At 45.5% G+C, this 17,829-nt stretch overlaps 1 protein-coding gene across 1 annotated transcript in view; it reads right to left on the reverse strand.

The window, feature by feature from the left end:
• The window catches only part of LOC144111487 (apolipophorins-like), a 60,550-nt gene that overhangs the window by 27,464 nt on the left and 15,257 nt on the right, over window positions 1-17,829 (reverse strand). Inside the window, exons 6-19 of the mRNA XM_077644798.1 lie at window positions 16,725-16,926; window positions 15,456-15,702; window positions 13,313-13,475; window positions 11,983-12,168; window positions 10,425-10,571; window positions 9,924-10,071; window positions 8,592-8,875; window positions 7,740-7,916; window positions 7,446-7,589; window positions 6,079-6,275; window positions 5,368-5,550; window positions 3,727-3,979; window positions 2,538-2,694; window positions 819-1,076 (exon numbers count right to left, since the gene is read on the reverse strand). Of these exons, the coding sequence (XP_077500924.1) occupies window positions 819-1,076; window positions 2,538-2,694; window positions 3,727-3,979; window positions 5,368-5,550; window positions 6,079-6,275; window positions 7,446-7,589; window positions 7,740-7,916; window positions 8,592-8,875; window positions 9,924-10,071; window positions 10,425-10,571; window positions 11,983-12,168; window positions 13,313-13,475; window positions 15,456-15,702; window positions 16,725-16,926 (2,746 nt within the window). The remainder of the gene's footprint in view (window positions 1-818; window positions 1,077-2,537; window positions 2,695-3,726; window positions 3,980-5,367; window positions 5,551-6,078; window positions 6,276-7,445; window positions 7,590-7,739; window positions 7,917-8,591; window positions 8,876-9,923; window positions 10,072-10,424; window positions 10,572-11,982; window positions 12,169-13,312; window positions 13,476-15,455; window positions 15,703-16,724; window positions 16,927-17,829) is intronic.

The following is a 17,829-nucleotide window of genomic DNA, read 5'->3' on the forward strand; positions in this document are numbered from 1 at the left end:
ATATGCAAGTTCGGACCGGTAATTGCAATAATAGGTAATTAAATATGAATACCAGAGGAAAAATTTTCTCAAGCCCGATTTTTCGACGTGTTTTAAAGTCTAGAATTTGTGCTCATAATCTGAATGACTGCTATGTGATCGCTGTAGCGTCATCCGAAAGCTCAAAAAAATCTCAATGCGACCCCGAAGGCTCTCTCTTTCATCTTCAATTTTTCATCAAAATTTGAAGTTCTGTTTCACAACATATGATCAGTGATATTATGAGCATTCTAAATTTTTTTATTTTCACAACTTTGCACGTATTAAGCAGCCATCTGCATTTTCCGCGCCCTACACGTGGCTCCTATATGCCTCACAAGAAACTCCAGTAACGCATGCGCTGCGGCTGTTGCTTATTGTGATAGCCCGTACGAGAACCCATCAACGCCACCTGCTGAGTAGAGCTAGGTGGTACTGGCATATTAGATGATGGTTTATTAGCTAATCATTACTGCTCAGCATTCGGTCTTATTGATCGACAGTCCTACTGATTCTATTGGGCGAAGTTACAAAATCACGCAGATTATTGCAACTAGACATGGAAACAGCACGCGATAAAAACTGCTTTGGACTAGGTGGGGTCCTTGCTTTGTCGTCGCATTCATATGGGAGCAATGTCATATGAATTCTTACAAGTTGGTCATGGTTACGCCATATAAATTTCAGTCCCGTCAAAATAAATTCAGTTTGAAGTTATCACGGGTGTGTCGGTTTACGTTCAACGTCTTCGTTCCATTCGCACTGAGCTCACTGAACGAAAGGGCTCCTAGGAGGCTCACCCCTGAGGTAGGCGGGCTGGTCCTTCGGCATGTTGGACTGTAGGGTGATGGACGCCGCGGACGGGCCCACCTTGATTCCTCCCTGCACAATGACGGCCGGCGTATGGGGGCAGCCCATCTCTAGCCGGGGCTCCAGGGACACCACGGCGCCGGCCTCCTCCGCGAAGGGCACGTTCAGCTTGATGAAGTAGCGTCGGGCGTCGTCCACTTTGGCTTCCAGCATGGCGAGCACCGGAGAGTCGTCGATCCTCAAAGCGGCTGCACGACAGTGAAAAAAAAAATCATTATTTTGTTTCCAGTACGGCACCACTGAGACGTGCACCATCAGGGAAACGCTTAGAGCCCGGTGGGGTGCGGAGGCGAGGGGGGGGGGGTTACTTTTGGGCAATGCCTTGTGGTTGTCTGTGTGTCCCCAGCTTTCCAATCTTCTCTCTCTCTCTCTCTCTGATACTACTCCTCCCTAATATACTTCTATGTACTCTATACAAGAACCAGACTACACGACTTAGAAGCAAGCCCTCTGGGCTCCAAAATTTTGACAAAGTCTGTATGTTATACAGACAGCAATCATTTCATTATACAGTACCGGTTTTACTGGAGCAGGTAATTCCAGAAACAATTTCTGCTAACTGTCATTAGAATTCTGAGATTCGATTTTTCTTCTAGCGAAGCCTTCAGCTGCCATGAATAGGTGCGAAATGTGAACCGTCATGTTTAGATTTAGTTTTTAAGCGCTGTATTTTGTCGTATAAACCGCTATGCGTTCAAATGTTTAAATTGTTCTTTTAATTTGTACAACTGAACCCTAATTTACATCACATTCATGATTCACTGGCATAGATTACCCGACATGAACGTACTTTCGTTCCAATTGCAAGGATACTGCCCTGTACTTTAACTGTATTACACTGTATTTGTGCAGTGTATTAATTGTGTTCAGATAACCATCGAACGCCGAACTTGCAAAGATACCGCTCTGCTAACCTCTAGAGTATGGTTACAAATGTCACGATGCATCTATGTCGCCCTGTTCTCTCTCCTTTCTAACAAAGAATAAGCCAAAAAGTTGACCAAGGCTGCGGTTAGAGGTCTGCAGCAGAGATGGCTCACACGATTACGTACAAGTTCTAGGCAATTGTACTTTGCCATTGACTCTCCAAACTAAACGGCACCAAACAGTTCAGCTCCCAGTCAAATTTGACGCGGCACGTTCAAAGCCAGGATGCTTATCGCAGGGAATTCATCCCTTGTTCTTTTATGAATTTCAAGCAGTCCGGGTATGCAATGAATAGCGCAGGCGCTGAGTTAACAGAGTTTCGTACGCGTACCAAGTGAGGTTAAGTTATAACTCCTCCGCTTATTCAACAAGACAAACTCGTCATAATTTCCTTGGTGAACTTTCGATTTAGGCCATTTCTTCTGAATTTATGCTTGTGATCTCCAACAAGTCATGTAACATCCTGCCAGCTTGCGCAGAGCCGCAACACCCGCGTCTTCAAGTGATCACTGCAGGTCACGTGACGCACTTAGTTAAGCAAACGCATCTGAAGCGCTCCGACCGTTCCGATGCGCCCATTCTCTGTTCTTCTTTCACTGTTTGCGTGGTTACTGTCTGCGTTCAGGCACCAGACCACATTGCTCAGACCTCGTTTGTTGCTTCAGGCAGGAGGGTGAAATAGTACAAAAGGAGTCATCTGCGAGAATGCTGTCGACACTCACTCGACAGTTCGAACTTCTTCATAGGGCAGTGGTAGAGGAAGTGCATGGTCTTCTCGCCTTCCGGAGGGTTGTTGATGTTGAGCTCGATGAGGTGCCTGCGCTTGATCGTGGAGCCGGGAGTGTCGAAGATGAGCTGGTAGAAGAGGTTGTCACTCCTCTGCAAAAAAAAACAGCGACAATATGATGCCACTTGCAAATATATTTGAACATGGTAGTCTTATGAAAAATCATAGTTATTGGGGCAAACTAGCGTGAAGACCTTTTTTTCACAATACATGCTCAGCAAACGAACTTTATCATCTAGGAAAGCAGGGTAACTGACGTGGCTTGTTCTTCCTTTTTGTTTTTAGTTTTGCTTGCCAGTTAACGCAGTGCTACACTATAGCGATGAAAGAAAAGTGCAAATTTAGAGGTTCGCATGCCCCGATTGCCGTTTCTTGGCCTTTTGTCACCAAATTTGGCCCAAGGACAAATAATACCTGTGTTGGTGCATTTTTCGCTAGACTCTATAAGGTCACGCAATTTCATCTGCACGTACCATGAGTAGGCAGCTGTGAAATATAGCAGTTCTACATTAGTCTTCTTAAGTGTTCTTTGAATTTCTGAATGGCGAAACGGAGTAAATGGCGAACTCCATTTTTTTTTCTCTCTTTTATCGAGCTGTAGATTAATCAGCTACACACATGCAAAACAAAGATATGCATGCGGTCGCTTGATCTTTTTGCAGAGGAGTTGCTGCAGAGCAACTGGGCATAATCCTTCACCTTCGCTACTCTTAGCTGACGATGTTTAAACGTTAACATAATTTTGGGCTTAACGTGCAATCTATCGGTAGGGATTAACCAATTATTTCCTTTCCACTATGGCCCGTATAGCATGAAATATCCGACACAGTTCTACGCAGCGGGTGTGGGCAATAACCGAGTGTGGCCTATGTTCCGTATGTGGACAGCCTAGTAAGAAAAAAAACTTTTTTTCAGCATATTTGAGTATTTAGGGCTATACACCGGGTGCGGACAGTAGACCGGAAGGTACAGGAATAAAGCATCACGAGCCGCCGCAGAAGCCAATTAATGGACGCCACAGTAGAATTGTAATAATAATGTATCCTGCGTGGCAGGAAGTGTCGGCGGGAATTCACGGGTTCTTACGAAGATTGATACGCACGCCTTTTCTTTGGAAGGCTCACCTCATTGTCCGTAGGGTACTTGAGCTTGAGCTCGTATCCCTCCATCGCCAGGTCGTTCTTCTGCAGGATGAGGCTGAAGTCGAAAGGCAGGTTGATTCCGCGGCTGTTGTAGAAGGGCTTGGGCACCTTGCCCTTGGCGCAGAGGCTCATACCGAGAGCCTTGGACAGGGTCTGAGTGCAGCCGTTGAACTCCTTTGTCACCGGAGCCAGCAGGGGCTGCTCCGTCTCCGCGTCCACCGAGTATATCTCCGTCCTGGAAAAAAAAAATTGAAATATACTCAGGAAAGTTTTTATCGTTTATGGGAGTTTAACGTCCCAAAAGCGATACAGGCTATGAGGGAGCGAAGAGCTCCTGAAATTTCGACCACCTAGGGTTCTTTAACGTGCACTGGCATCGCACAGCACACGGGCCTCTAGAATTTCGCTTCCATCGAAATTCGACCGCCGCGACCGGTATCGAACCCGCGTCCTTCGGGTCAGCAGCCGAGTGCCATAATCACTGAGCCACTGCGGAAAGTAGTGCGCAGCAGGAAAGTAGTGTGCAAGCAGGGAGCCCCTGATCAAACTGAGGATATGGCACGGGTTCAATTGCTGTAATTATTTCTTCCAATTGGAAACATAATCAGCCTTCTCTGTTTGCCCACGATCCGTTCAGCTAACATAAACGAGCTTCACGTGAGGTTTAGAAATCAATGAACGAAACATGACAATCAGAGTAGCCCGTATCCCATATGCTTTGCATTGCTTCGAGCCTTTTGTGACTACTTTATAAAACGTGCGCCTGCAAACCAAGGTGTTCTACTTTTGCGGTTGTGGGATTTTGTTTTTTTACGGTTTCCCGAATTATTTACATGAGTATCACCACCGAAAAGTACTCTCCGAAGGCCACGCGCTCGCGCTATATTACATTTCATTGGTTCACGACTGCACATTGTTGATTGCAGCACGGTGGAAGGTTCACTTAAAACAGCGACGTCGTAAACTGCCAGGTAAACAACGAGTAGAACTGTCGCCATTCTGCTCTGTTTAATGAGGCACATTTCGGCTACCTGCACGTGTTGTGTTTTTCTGAACTGCAACTGAGCAAGCTTTCGACCGATCGATTCGAAAACGTATACGAAATCTCGCATTACAACCACTTGGTTTCCGTTATTCACCCACCAAATCATCCTCTACAGTACATTACAGCAGTTTTCCGTGTTAAGCGACACAGCTCCATTTATTCATAGTTAATTGCCTGGATTCATTTGATAACGTCTGTCTAATTGTCAACAGCGCATTGAAGATGATGCGCCCAGCTCTAAATGTCGACTGCTTAAGCATCCTCGTGAAGCAACCTATTACCGACTGAAGGTAGCTTTAATTAAAACCACAATCCAATATACCGTGAATCAGCTACGACTGACTAATCTGACATCTGCGTAGATAACTGCCAAAGCTGCAATCATCATATTACTCCTTAAAAGAGAAATTTCTTGACATTTAGTTTCTGTTCTTTACTACGTGCCTTCACGAAACACTTAGCCCTATTCTTCTGTACACCTGAAATTGAAGTCGAAGCCTTCACAAAGCATGGTGGTCTGATTTCTCAAGCATATTACACCAACAGCGCTTTACTGCGCGGCGTAAAATTAAACTTACTTCATGTTGAGGATCTCCTGCTTGTCGTTGCGGATGTTGTACTTGAAGTTCATCTCTCCGGTCGGCTTAATCTCAATCTTTCCGTCCAGAGCGGTCGACGTGTGCATAGTGGAGGAAATGCGAATGCCGCGCTTGGCGACACCAGCATCGATGGACATCAGGCCGCTCATGTCGATCGAAGCGCTAAAGGAATAGAAAAAGGGAAGAAAACCGAGTAAATTTTATTACAAGTGATAACCATGCGGCTCTCACTAGCACATGTGTGATAATGATAGGTAGAGAGTTCATTAAAGTGACAAACTGAATCAGGTTTATCAAGCTTCGGCAAACTGCTCAGGTCTGGCACATTTGGGGAGACTTGGAGAGGAGGTATAGACTGCCATGTAGAAGTAATCCACAAAAGTCCTCTCACTTGATGGGTACCTTATGTGTCTGGCCACATGCTGAATTAGCCGCTGTATAAAAGGCCAGTGGTCTAAGAGTGTTAAGGAGACTGCCAAAAACTGCTTTTTGTGCCCTTACACAGCATGCACGATTTAGTGTCAGAGTGCAGTTGTCCTTGCCAAGACTGCTCAGATGGTCAGTGAACGAAGAACAACTTAACAGCTTAATGTCCGGTGATGGACACAGACGAAACAGAGGACGAAAAATTTTGTAGCAATGTATGGTTTCGAGCTGCAAAGAGAGCACAAATAAATTCAGCCCCATCACCTTGGTTTGATGAATCCCTCGATGAGCATATCCTGGGGCGCTCCGGCCATGTTTATCTGGCCGTTGGTCTTAAGACCCCCAGTGACGGTCGCCTTGAGGTCGACCCTGAAGGGGAAACCAGTCATCGTAGGGACGGTCACCGTAGTGTCGACCAGCATAGCGCTGCGAGCAATGTCGTTCTGCTGGTTGCTCAAGATCTGCACCAAAGGAGAAAGATAACAAAGAACAAGTCAACTCTTCGATTACAGAAAAGGAGGAGGAACTATGTCACATTAATAATTGAAACAAAGGGTGGAGGCATAGTTCTAATGAACCTCAATTCAACATATGGTGCTACAGGCTCCACAGCTCGCACAAAACCAACGTGGAACAGCACCCATCTAAAAAACTTTATATTCAGGGTGGCAGTATTATTAGCCCTTATGCGCAAGCTAGAGCTATCAAAACAAGTTCGGAAATGGCATGCCCAAGACGGACATGAACGTCTTCAAAAATTTTTTTAAGCTGGTCGTCCTATTTCTATTCATTTTTGGTAAGAAATCTGGCAGTATATTCTTGCTACATATCGAACAACAAGGTATAGTATTGCCAAGCAAATAAATGAAAGTTGAAGGAACAAGTTTGTACAATCCTCGTTTAGCCGTCGTCTGGAACTGCTTATAAAACGAACTTTGAATCCCACTTCTCAGCAAACACAACGGTAATGGTCGCACGTCCGAATTATAGCATAGCAAACTTTGTGGTAAGGAGGACAAATTTACTTGAATAAAAACATTTGTGATGCAAAACATTGATTTATTCATTTTTTGCAGACAAGTGCTTAGTTTTTTTTCATCAATGATCTGATTGCCTGCTGTCGAGCCAGTAGTAGTGCCCAGCTGATGTGTACCCGGTTGTGGGTAGGCTCTGTTTTAGGCTTTTGTTTCTAAAACTATTTTCAGACTTTCTAAAGTAAAATTTTCTTTTGGCGGTAGCAAGGCGTGTATGTATACAGCTGATTGGCGCAGCTTGAAGGCATCATGACTGCGGATAAATAGTGAAATGGGTTTAAAGCTCTTTTCGAGAGATACACATTCTGTTTTTAGAGCTATGTCTTCTTCGCACCGCCTTAAATGTTAAACTTCTAGAATTCCGACGATGTCGATCAGAAATGAATCAGCTGAGGACCATGCGCTACGAGCATATCAGTACGGTTTGTTACTTCATTGCAAGATTGCTTCTTTCGTAGCCCAAAACGCCACAACAAACTCTTCAGCGCTACGACTTAAAAACAGACGCGTCCAAACTGAAAAGCTCAGCGTTACACTGTTAAGAATATGTTTAGAAAACACACGAAAACATGTGAGCGAAAAACACGCGAGACCAACCTGGTCCAGCCAGCTGTTCGTTCGCACGCCGTTGGCGAAGTTCGCGATGTCATCCATGGTGGGAAGCTCGAACCAGGCCAGTTCATTGCCGAACATGCGGAAGTAGAGTGATCCGCTCGGCTCGTTCGGTTTCACGATGTTTACCTGCATATATGAAGGCAATGTGCTCATGCTGAGACGGCAAACGCGAGTCCTGACCGGAAACATGGTGAAAGCCTCAACAGCTGCTAATATGGCAAAAGCATCCCGCGCTAGCACCTACTTCCGAAGACAACTCTTTCAGAGGAAGCTCACCTTGTCGTCGAAGATGTCGACCTTAGTGTTCTTTGCTGAAGCAGCGCGGCGAGGTCGACTCAGTTTGTCTCCCAGGCGACCCCAGAATGAGTCGACTTCGTTCGTCCTTCTCAGGTGCGACTTCGGAGCAAGAAGGCTCTCTAGCATATGGTCGTAGCCTTCGGCGCGGCCGCCAATCTGAAGAGGTAATTGAAAGAGGCCTCTACTTGAGATAGTGGAAAAAATAGAAACTTTTCTAACAACAGGAAATAAAATTCATGGCGGTAACCTAAAAAAACTTTCATGACCCTAATGCACAGGGTAGGTCAGAAGTTCCCAGGCCACAGAGCCTGCTTTGAAGCGTTATAGTCGGGCCCCTAACACCGCTATCAACCTAACAGGTTTGTGAAAGGAGAGAACGATGCTTCTCCTACCCCGCACAGATATATTCAGTTTTGAGGTTGACCAGCCACATAGCTCGAAAGCAGACCCTGTGGCCTAAAAACGTTTGACCAACCCTGTACGCACTAAGGTCAAGAGAAAACAAAAAGGGCATTGGGATAGACACGTAACATGGACAAAAGATAATAGCTGGTACATTAGTATTCAAGGTGACACACTGAATTACAAGAGAAAGTAAACATATTCATATGTGAGAGTATGAATACGGAGAAGCTAGTCTATAACCTCTCAGACTGAAGGTGCTTCTACAGCAATATGGCAGAGCCGCTTCAGATCAACACGCCTTCGTTCGGCACATTCTGAAAGAAATCAGTATGGAGAGCACTTTTCGCCCATTGCCCGAAGTAGACAAGGAGACTATGAGAAGTTACGCAGTTGAGCCAAAGAGAAAAGAATTTCAAAGGAACCCACCTCGAAGATGTTGATGGAGTGCGAGAAGAGGTCCATGGTCAGATTCAAGTCGATGGACCTCGGGATGAAAGACTTGGGGCTGTAGACGATGTTGGCGTCGACGGTGCCACCCACGTTGTACTTCTCGGACAGCTTAGACCACTCTATGTTCTGCGAGGACTTGCGAGCGTCGCTGTCGAACTTGCCAGGCACGTAGATGCCGGAGACGAGCGATCGCAGCGCCATCTTGGTGGGCGAGTCTGTGTCCTGGAGGTTCTTCATGTGCGACCAGATGAACGAGCCCACTGCGAGGAGAACGGACACAACATGACGACGCACGTAGCCGAAACATAATCTACTCAATCTCCAAGACTTCTTAGTCTTCTCCAAGTCGGACAGGTGAAAGCGATGCATCTCTAGCACACCCTCATCTATTCCTCTTCCTCACGCTAAGAAGGTCATTCTCCATACGAAGAGATCAGAGGCTTGAGTTTGAGTTTTAGTGTATTTAAATTTAGACGAAATGCAATTGTCTCGGTGAAGAGGGTTAAAAGTGACACACGTCGTCACCTGACTATGTCCTAGACACCCTATATTCATACAGCCACAGTTTGGACATAAGACAAATATAATATGACACAGAAAATATCCATTTATATAGGAAGAATCCAAGATTTCTCATACATCAATAAAGATGGGTATGTAGAGGTCACCATTGCTAATAAATAGAAAAACATGAGAAATAACCACAAATGAGTTCATTTCAAAGAGCAAAAAGAAAGATATCCCCGAAGAAGTTTATCTCCGAAACAATAACAACAAATATATGAACAATGCACTGTCTACAAACACGAGCTAGCTTATATATTATTCAAGAAAATCTTAGCCTATTTTCGGAAAGCAGGCAAAGAGGAACTAGTTTTCATGACATCAATCAGATCAGGATAGAGGTGTCACCTCTATCAATCTTCGTATGTGATGGAGCATTCCCATTAGCCAAAACTTGACACCAACAACCCTGTCAATCGCTTAATATTTAGTTGCTAAAAACATTCACAGGGACACCTAGTTACCTCATGTGTTGGGAATGCGAGAGCATCAGAAGTTGCCGACAACTTTACAGGGAGTGACGTCGATTTCCACCCGCCAAAGGAAAATATCCGCTCTGGTGACGTCACTTTACTCCAGCCAATGAAAATTATTTGGTCTTGTGACGTTACTTCCATCCAGCCAATGGGCGAATTTTATGACCGACGACACACCTTTATTCGATCAGGTTTTTAATGATATCGCATTAAAATTTATCTGATTTCTATGTGCTGCTTAAGAATTGTCGGGTTCGTGTTGGCTTACCCTGGTTGATTTCCTCCTTCTCCAGCATATTCTTGATGTCCATTATGTCCTTCATCGTGGGACAGCGCATGACGCCGAGGTAAGCGGCAATCCTGATTTCCACGTCCTCGCTGGGGGTCCTCATGAGTTCTGAGAGCTTGGGGTGCATCTGCAGCATAACAACGCCAATAATTATTAACTTGCCATGTGATTAACAGCTGGAACACAGTGAAAATTCTATCCTTTCTTGCTTGTTCATTCCAGAAGTTATACTTCGAAAACCAAATGATTCTTAAACCTTCCTGTGATGTCATCACATGAAATCTGTGCATGGTGCAGAAAGCTTAGCTCACGGTCCATATGCATTCTGAAACATTTGTTTAACCCTATTTAACAAAAAATTTTAGCTCCAGCTCCAGTTGTCGGACACAAACAAAAAAAAACGTACTAATCAACTACGGTTCAGAAGCTCATGATTAGCATTTTTCAGACCCGCAAACGCATGTACATCGGAGGCAATACCTTAGGGGCACATTCCCGCCTGGTCGCCTGGATGGCTGCGATTCGGACGGGTAGGGGGCTGCCTCCTGCAATCGCGCATTCAATGATGGTGTCGATGGCGTCGCCGTAGAAGCCCAGATTTCCAAATCCCTTGAGCGCAGTTATCACCTGAAAATAAGAAGAAATATTTTGGTTGACTTACGTTTGCCCTTGTGTTTATATCTTATGTGCAAAAATCTGATGGAAGATGTTGTGAAGAGTTTATACAATTCAGAACGTTTAGCATGCTTTATCATTTGATTGAGATTAGTTGGAACCGTGTGTCCTGCAACAGGAGTCCATATACATGGCATATTTCATTGATTTTGATTACTGTAGTCACTGTGTTTTAGCATACTGGCCTACGTATAACCAAATTTGACGCTTGTGCCCACTCCTCCCTTGAACCAGGTTAGACCGATATAATATATAAAAACAAAAAAATAATAATCAGCTGGTGACCGAAAGTGACCTGAGGACCGGAAGTGATGGATCAGCTTATCGCAAAAAGGCCATCAAGCTGGCCAGAAAACTGAAAGCCTATTTGCTCTCCAAAAGAAAATTGCTACGATCTAGGTTTATTTTATAAATATCCACAAAACCTTGCTCTGTGTAAAGCATTTTGAACACCTCTTAAAGATGAGAATATGTAGCCCACGGATCAAGTAGCTTATGGCGAAATTCCCAATCGCACCCAATATGCGTACACCGAGTAAATGCTGTTAGCTGTACAAGCCTGTATTCCTTCGCTGGCCAGAATTTCAGACAAAAAAATCATTTCCTTTCACTCCTGCACACTTAGCAAACAAAGAAATTACTCTTCGTATTAATCATCTACCGCTTCTGCAACAGTCTGCGTCCCAACCACATCCTAATTGCAGAAGCTTATGCACTAGCAACAATTTACTACAAGGATTTTTGAGCACACATGGCTCTGTTGCATGCATTATTTTTGCTAGTACTCGAAGTGTCGCTTTGAGCGTCATTCTTCGGGTTCCCCTTAATTTCTTTCAGCGATCCTTGGCTTCTTGTGGCACCTTACCCTAACGACAGCTCCATACAATTATTGCTCTCAGTAAAAATTCGTTCTCTGGTTCTTTCTAAATATGTTAACCGGCAGCAAAAGACGGATATACCGCTGAGAAAATTGAATTTAAATATCCATCCGCCAGTCGATTCAAATTCGGGACGTCCTTACCGAAAAGACGGGTGCCACAATTTCGAAGTGAATGGCGATATAGCGTAGCCTCTGAGATCTGTGCCCGGAAATGGGTGCGACGCATGCACTTTAATTGCGAAATCGGCCGATGATGGCGACACTTGTATTTCATTTTTGGATCTTTCCTAGCTTATAGAAGCTCTGATTTCAATGAGAATGCTGTAATTGTTATTATAACGCGGTAGCCTGTCATTAAAGACTAACTTCTATTTGTCCTTAGTCCCTTTAAGTAACCACCAATCAATAGCACGAGACAATGGCACAAAACACTATAAAGCGTGATGTCGGAGGAGCCTGTTCAAAGCTCTACCATATACACACCTTGTTCCTCGAGTCGGAATTGTCAGTCCTGCACTTGAAACCCAGCTGCTTCATGAGCGCGGCCTGGAGTTCGCGGATGGCCGGGACGTTGTCGCAGTTGCCTTGGTAACCGCGGCAGAACACGTGAGCCAGTGACGTCACGGCCAAGATGGCGCTCCTCGGGGAGCTGGCCTTCTTCACCAAGGGCTGCGATTCGGAGCAGAGAACAAATGCGCTTTCATCACCAAAAACGAAGGCAGAAGTCAAGGAACTCGCAGTGAATGAAAGTTGAGAAGTAAATCTGCCGCTTGAACAATGACAAGAAATTATTTAAATGAAAACTCGCAAGCATATCCCACAGAGGCTAGGCTCCAAAAAAAATTACTTCTGGTAAAACAAATTGATTTTTCTTTTTTCCTTGCGCCTCAGATACATGTCTAGAAAATACACCCTCTATTTTCTAGATCCACCTTGATATTCAAAGTCAACGGGGGAAATCAGTACATTATTAGCTCCTTTATTTCAAGCAACTGGACTGTGTTCTCAAATAAAATTTTATTCTGCGAGGAGATGGACACTACACGTGGTAAAAAGGCCCCTGTACCTTCCTTCTGCGGTAAACCATGCCTGTGGCGTTTTCTGCTCCACAGATGAGCGCACAAGTTTAAATTCCGCCCACGGCGGCCGCGTTGCGAATGGCGCGAATAGCTAAAGCATAACTGTGCTGACATTTCCCTGTATGTTATGCAGACTCGGATGATCGAAGCTGGTCAGAAGCGGACCGTCGCAGCTTGCCTAATGAACGTGGCAATGCCTCGGCGCGTATGCAGTATATTCTGGTTTGCAGCCTGCGGGCTGCACACATTTAAACGTCAACGTAATTTTGACCTTTACGGACAATCTATAGGTAGGGACTATCCACATCTTTCTTTTCAGTATGGCTCAATATAGCAATAAATATCGGACACATTTCTATGAGGCGCGTGTGGAAAATATACCGGGTGGGGCCTATGTTCCGGATGCGGGCCGTCTAGTAAGAAAAACAATTTTTTTCACCATATTTCAGTATTTCAGGCTATACACCGGGTACGGACAGTACAACAGATATTACAGGAATAAATTATTCAGAGCCGTCGTACAAGCTCATTAATTGACGTCATAGTAGAAAACTTGTAACCCTTATTAGAACAATACATGGAGGCGTAACCCTAATTGATTTTCTTATGACAATTGTTTTCTTATAATTCAATCAGACCTTGAATTAGCTTTAAGTTTATCTACGTCACTAGAGTTGATGGCGATTCCCTTCGTGATAATGCACACTGTGTCAGTGAATGTCCGCTGGACTTACAAGCAGAGTGGAGATCATTCCTTCGGTCGGATAGCTAATGGAACTGATTCCGGCGATCCACGCAGTGGAGCGGGACGCATGTTCGGCCCTGTTGATGAGATCGACGGTCAACTTCAGGGAAGCCTCGGTTCCAACCAGAGGAAGAGCGTCCAGAAGGAGATGCCTGCGGAGAGAAAGCACGGAAGGAAAGGAGGCGAGGTTAACCAGGACAGTGCACCAGTTCGCTACCCTGTACTGGGAGAGAGAGAAGAGGGGGTGAGAGGGGATATGCCAACGGAACACTACTGAAAACAAACAGCTTCGGTGATGCGTGCGAAGCCACCAATGCTTCCTGAACAAGAAAGTACAATCGCATCCCGCTGTAATAAGGTGGTCTTCCTCCCCAAAGTTTCGGGCTTGCCTTGTTGGTGTACTGCATTGCGAGTATTAGGAAGGGAAGCCCTTTTTCTCCACCAAACCTGGCCTTCACCTAAAGGTTGCAAAAGACTTCCCAATGCTCCATGATATGTGGTGGACAAATTATGTACGGGAAATATTTTACACAAGAAATACCTGGTTTTTTCGAGTTCACTTTTTCCCGCTTCATCATTCGTACGACGGCCCCCAATTTTGAGTCAGTTGCAGTTCAATAAACAGACACAGCACACGACGATAGCGTGTTTAAAGGACTAAACTGTTTAAAAACTAAAGACTAAAGAAAACTTGACCGACTCTATCTGCTTCCATTGCTAACACCCACCAAAGAAAGGGTGGCGTGATTCGAATTGCCTCGTCCTTGAAAAGAGGAAACCTGTGTAGGAGAGGAAAGCTTCTCTCCGTGATCTGACTGCTGCTTTGCAAGACTAAAAAAAAGGCAAATCACGCAAACGCGAGATATTTATGTATGTATGAGACCGTGAACAACGGTCCCTTCATTTGGCGTTGAACGCGAGGTTTATGGCTTATGGTTTTTTGGGGTTTAAGGTCCCAAAGCAACTCAGACTATATTAGGGACGCCGTAGTAAAGGGCTCTGGAAGTTTCGATGACCTGGGGTCCTTTAAATTTCACTGACATCGCACAGTACACGGGCCTCTACAATGTCGCCTCCATCGAAATTCGACCGCCGCGGCTGGGATCGAACCCGCGTCTTTCGGGTCAGCAGCCAAGCGCCATAATCACTGAGCCACCGCGGTGGTTTGTTGAACGTGAGGAGAGTGTAAATTGTTAGAAATCATGTTCAAAGAAAAGATAATCTTGAGTTCCAAAAGCACCTTGTTCGAGAAAGTGGGCTCGTAATGAAAATCTTGGTTTCGGCGAGCTCGCTCACGATCTTATATCTTCAGAAACAGCGCGAAAAAGATGGGAAGAAAAACGAATATTTAATAACATGACGGATCTTGTGTCTATGTGTTCACTCTTCTTCCTGTTTTATTCAATTTGCCTTCAAAGATTTTAGGTCTTTTTGCTTTGGTTTGTGGCGGCGACGGCATAACGCAAAACAGACCCCTTCTTCGAACCCCTGATTTTGCAATCCTCCTATCATTATGTTCCCGAGCATCCGTGTCACATTTTGTGCCTCTTTACAAGCTTCTCCCTTCAGTGAGTTTCTGCAGACAAAGATTCTGGGCGAAGCCGTGGCCACGAAAGAGACATAGATTCATGTGCGCAGAAAAGAAGGAATAAAAGCGGGTGGGAACACTTAGGCTCCGCCTTAAGGGTATGACGCCATAGCGTAGTGGGTTAATGCCAATAGATGAGGAATTGGTCACTCTCTACTTTACACTCACAGATCTCTGGGTGTTCTCATACCACTTCTTGCGCAGTTGTGTGGCGGTTAAGGGATGCGCCACTGTTCTCTGGATAATAGATGGTGCCACTGGTGCAACCCAGGTTGCTCTTTCCGAGCAACCAATCATTAATTTAGCTGCCACCTGACATGGTGGACATGGTGGGCAGTTTGCTCACAATCCCTTGGGAAGGTTGTGATGCCGCCGCAAGAACACCTGACCTAGGTGGCACACCTGCCTCCTAGGCTGCTTCGCAGGTAATTTTTCGGGGATTTTTCACTCACGGTCAACGACGCCGTCGACGACGCCGGATTTTCTGCGACACGAGCTCCCTCACGCTATTGCGTTAAAATAACATCTGCAGTTGCGGACTCACTCGATCTTCTTGTGGAAGCACAGTTCGCCGGAGGAGACCTTGCCGTAGACCTGTCTCAGCGCGGGAGCCGGAAGACCCCTCATGGCAGCCACGAGCCTAGCGAAGACTCCGCTCGCCTCGGGCCGGATGTCCTCGGCGCTGCTGCGGCACAGGTCGCGCAGAAGGCCGATGACCTCCCTAGCCTCGGTCTTCTCCGCTCGGGTCACGCTGTGGTCGAACTTGATGGTCGACTTCACGTTCACCGTCTCTGCAAGGAGAAAAAACCCACAGACGTGTCTTGCAATTGCTCTTTTATTTTATATAACTTTAAATCTATTATGATTTGGCAGAGATTGTTGTATTGGCGCAAGGCAATGAGGGTGAGCTCGAAATTGTATTATTTTTTGGCGAAAATCAAATGCCTTCCATGATTATCCCGCTGGCGAACGATATCCCAGCTCAAGTCAAGAAGCGAAAATATATAAAGACAGGGCACATAACGCGAAGAGCAGATATTCGATGGTCACTCAGGGTGACTGCATGAATTCGAAGGAAAGTTAAACATAGCAGAGGGTGACAGAGGGTAATGTGGAAAGAGGAGGTCAGGAAGTTTGCTGGGATAAGAGGACCGCAAATGGCACAAGACAGGGTCAGTTGGGGACCAGTGACAGAGCTTTGAGTTCTGCTTTGAACGCAGTTACGTAGCTCCTGCTGCTTATAATACTCTTCGTGATGCTGATACAGAGGGCCTGATGGGGAAATGATACTTGATCTGCTCGGTGATCCGACCCACGCCAAGCGCTCCATGTCAGAGTTTGAGGGCAAATGATGAGAGATTGAAGTTTGGTTGGGCACTGAAAAAGGCAGTGCCCTAATGGCTCGTTGCCCAAGTGGTCCAGTGCCCTAGATGGCCAGGTGGCGCAAGAGGCATTTGATTTATGTGGTACAAGGTTAGACAGCATTAAGAGAAGCATTTGTCTTGCAGTCTTTGCTGGATGTCAGTAGTGGCGGGGAAGCGGAAAGGAGGAAAGGGGGGGGGGGATCACCAGAAATTTTCTAATCAAGAACCACGCCTAAACGAAGGCCCGTTCTCTCGTTCAGGCATGTCCAGCCAATTGGACACCATGAACCTTAGCACTTACAGACTTTCTGGGGAGCTCCTTTGGTTAGAAGCAAACACGTTAAGGGTTGTAATTGTTCTGACAATGACTGCATATTCCGCAATCTGCTGTAGTAGCAGGGTGTCCTAGCACTTCCTGGCCGAGCTGTATTGGGAGAGTATAAACTCACCGGGCACGGGCTTGACTGATCCGAATATCCGCTGCATGATGAGCACTCCGGTCGACGTGATGGCGGTCTGCTCGCCGAGACCCCTGGCGGCCAGGTGTAGATATTCCTTCTCCTTGCATTCGGCCTTGGTGATCCACCGGTTAGCGTCCACCGTTTGCTGGCACTCGAAGCTGCCGTTGGTCATCGGAATTGTCTGGAACGGCTGTGCGAAGAAGAGCGGGAAAAAGAATTAAAGGGACACTCAGACCACCTCCATCCAATAGTTGTCCTCCATAAAAAAAAATTATCCGGCTCTATAGGGATACATAAACGTTTGTACGGAAGCAATATACGCATATGTCGCTGAGAAAATTGCAGTAAAGGATCTTCCGATCAGTCGATTCAAACTTATGACGTCCTTTCAGAAAAAGGGACGAGTTGTTAGCGTTTTGAATTGATTGGCAGTATAGCATATCCTCTGAGATCCGAGCACCAAAATCGGTGTCGACGCACATGCATTTTACTTGCGAAATCAACCGGTGATGGCGACACCAGTATTTCGCTTTTTTTTTCCTTTTCTAGCTTATAAAGGCTCCGTTTACGTTCCGAGTGCTATCTTTGTGATTAAAACGCGGTACCCTGTGCACTCAGGCCAACTTCGATTTCTCCTCAGTGTCCCTTTAGTGGTTCAGTTAGCAGAGAGCCGCGTTTTGAGATATACGGGGTGTTTTATTTTATGTAATACACCGTTATTGCAACGTAATATTAGAAAAAGTAACGATGGCAATTGATGTATTGAATCAAATAATTTTCTCCATTCAGCGGGCTGTTATGTTAATAGCTTTTCCTCCCTACGCGCGACGTATAGATCGGTGCGGCCCGACACATGATGGCACCTCCCTTTTGTAAATGCTTCACCATGCAACAGACCGCGTGAGGAATGCCAGCTGCTCAGTAATCTTATTATCGAGGCGCGGCGGAATGTTTAGCGTATAACTAACTCGTAATTTAATCAGTCCTAACATTTCGCTCTCCAGAGATGGAAGTACAGCAAGCAAGGAGGCAAAAAATGATAGTGGGTTATGTTGATACGAGCGGTGCAGTTATCAGAGTAGGGGCAAAGCAT

The sequence above is a fragment of the Amblyomma americanum genome, chromosome 11, assembly GCF_052857255.1.
Source record: "Amblyomma americanum isolate KBUSLIRL-KWMA chromosome 11, ASM5285725v1, whole genome shotgun sequence".
Lineage (NCBI taxonomy): Eukaryota > Metazoa > Arthropoda > Arachnida > Ixodida > Ixodidae > Amblyomma > Amblyomma americanum.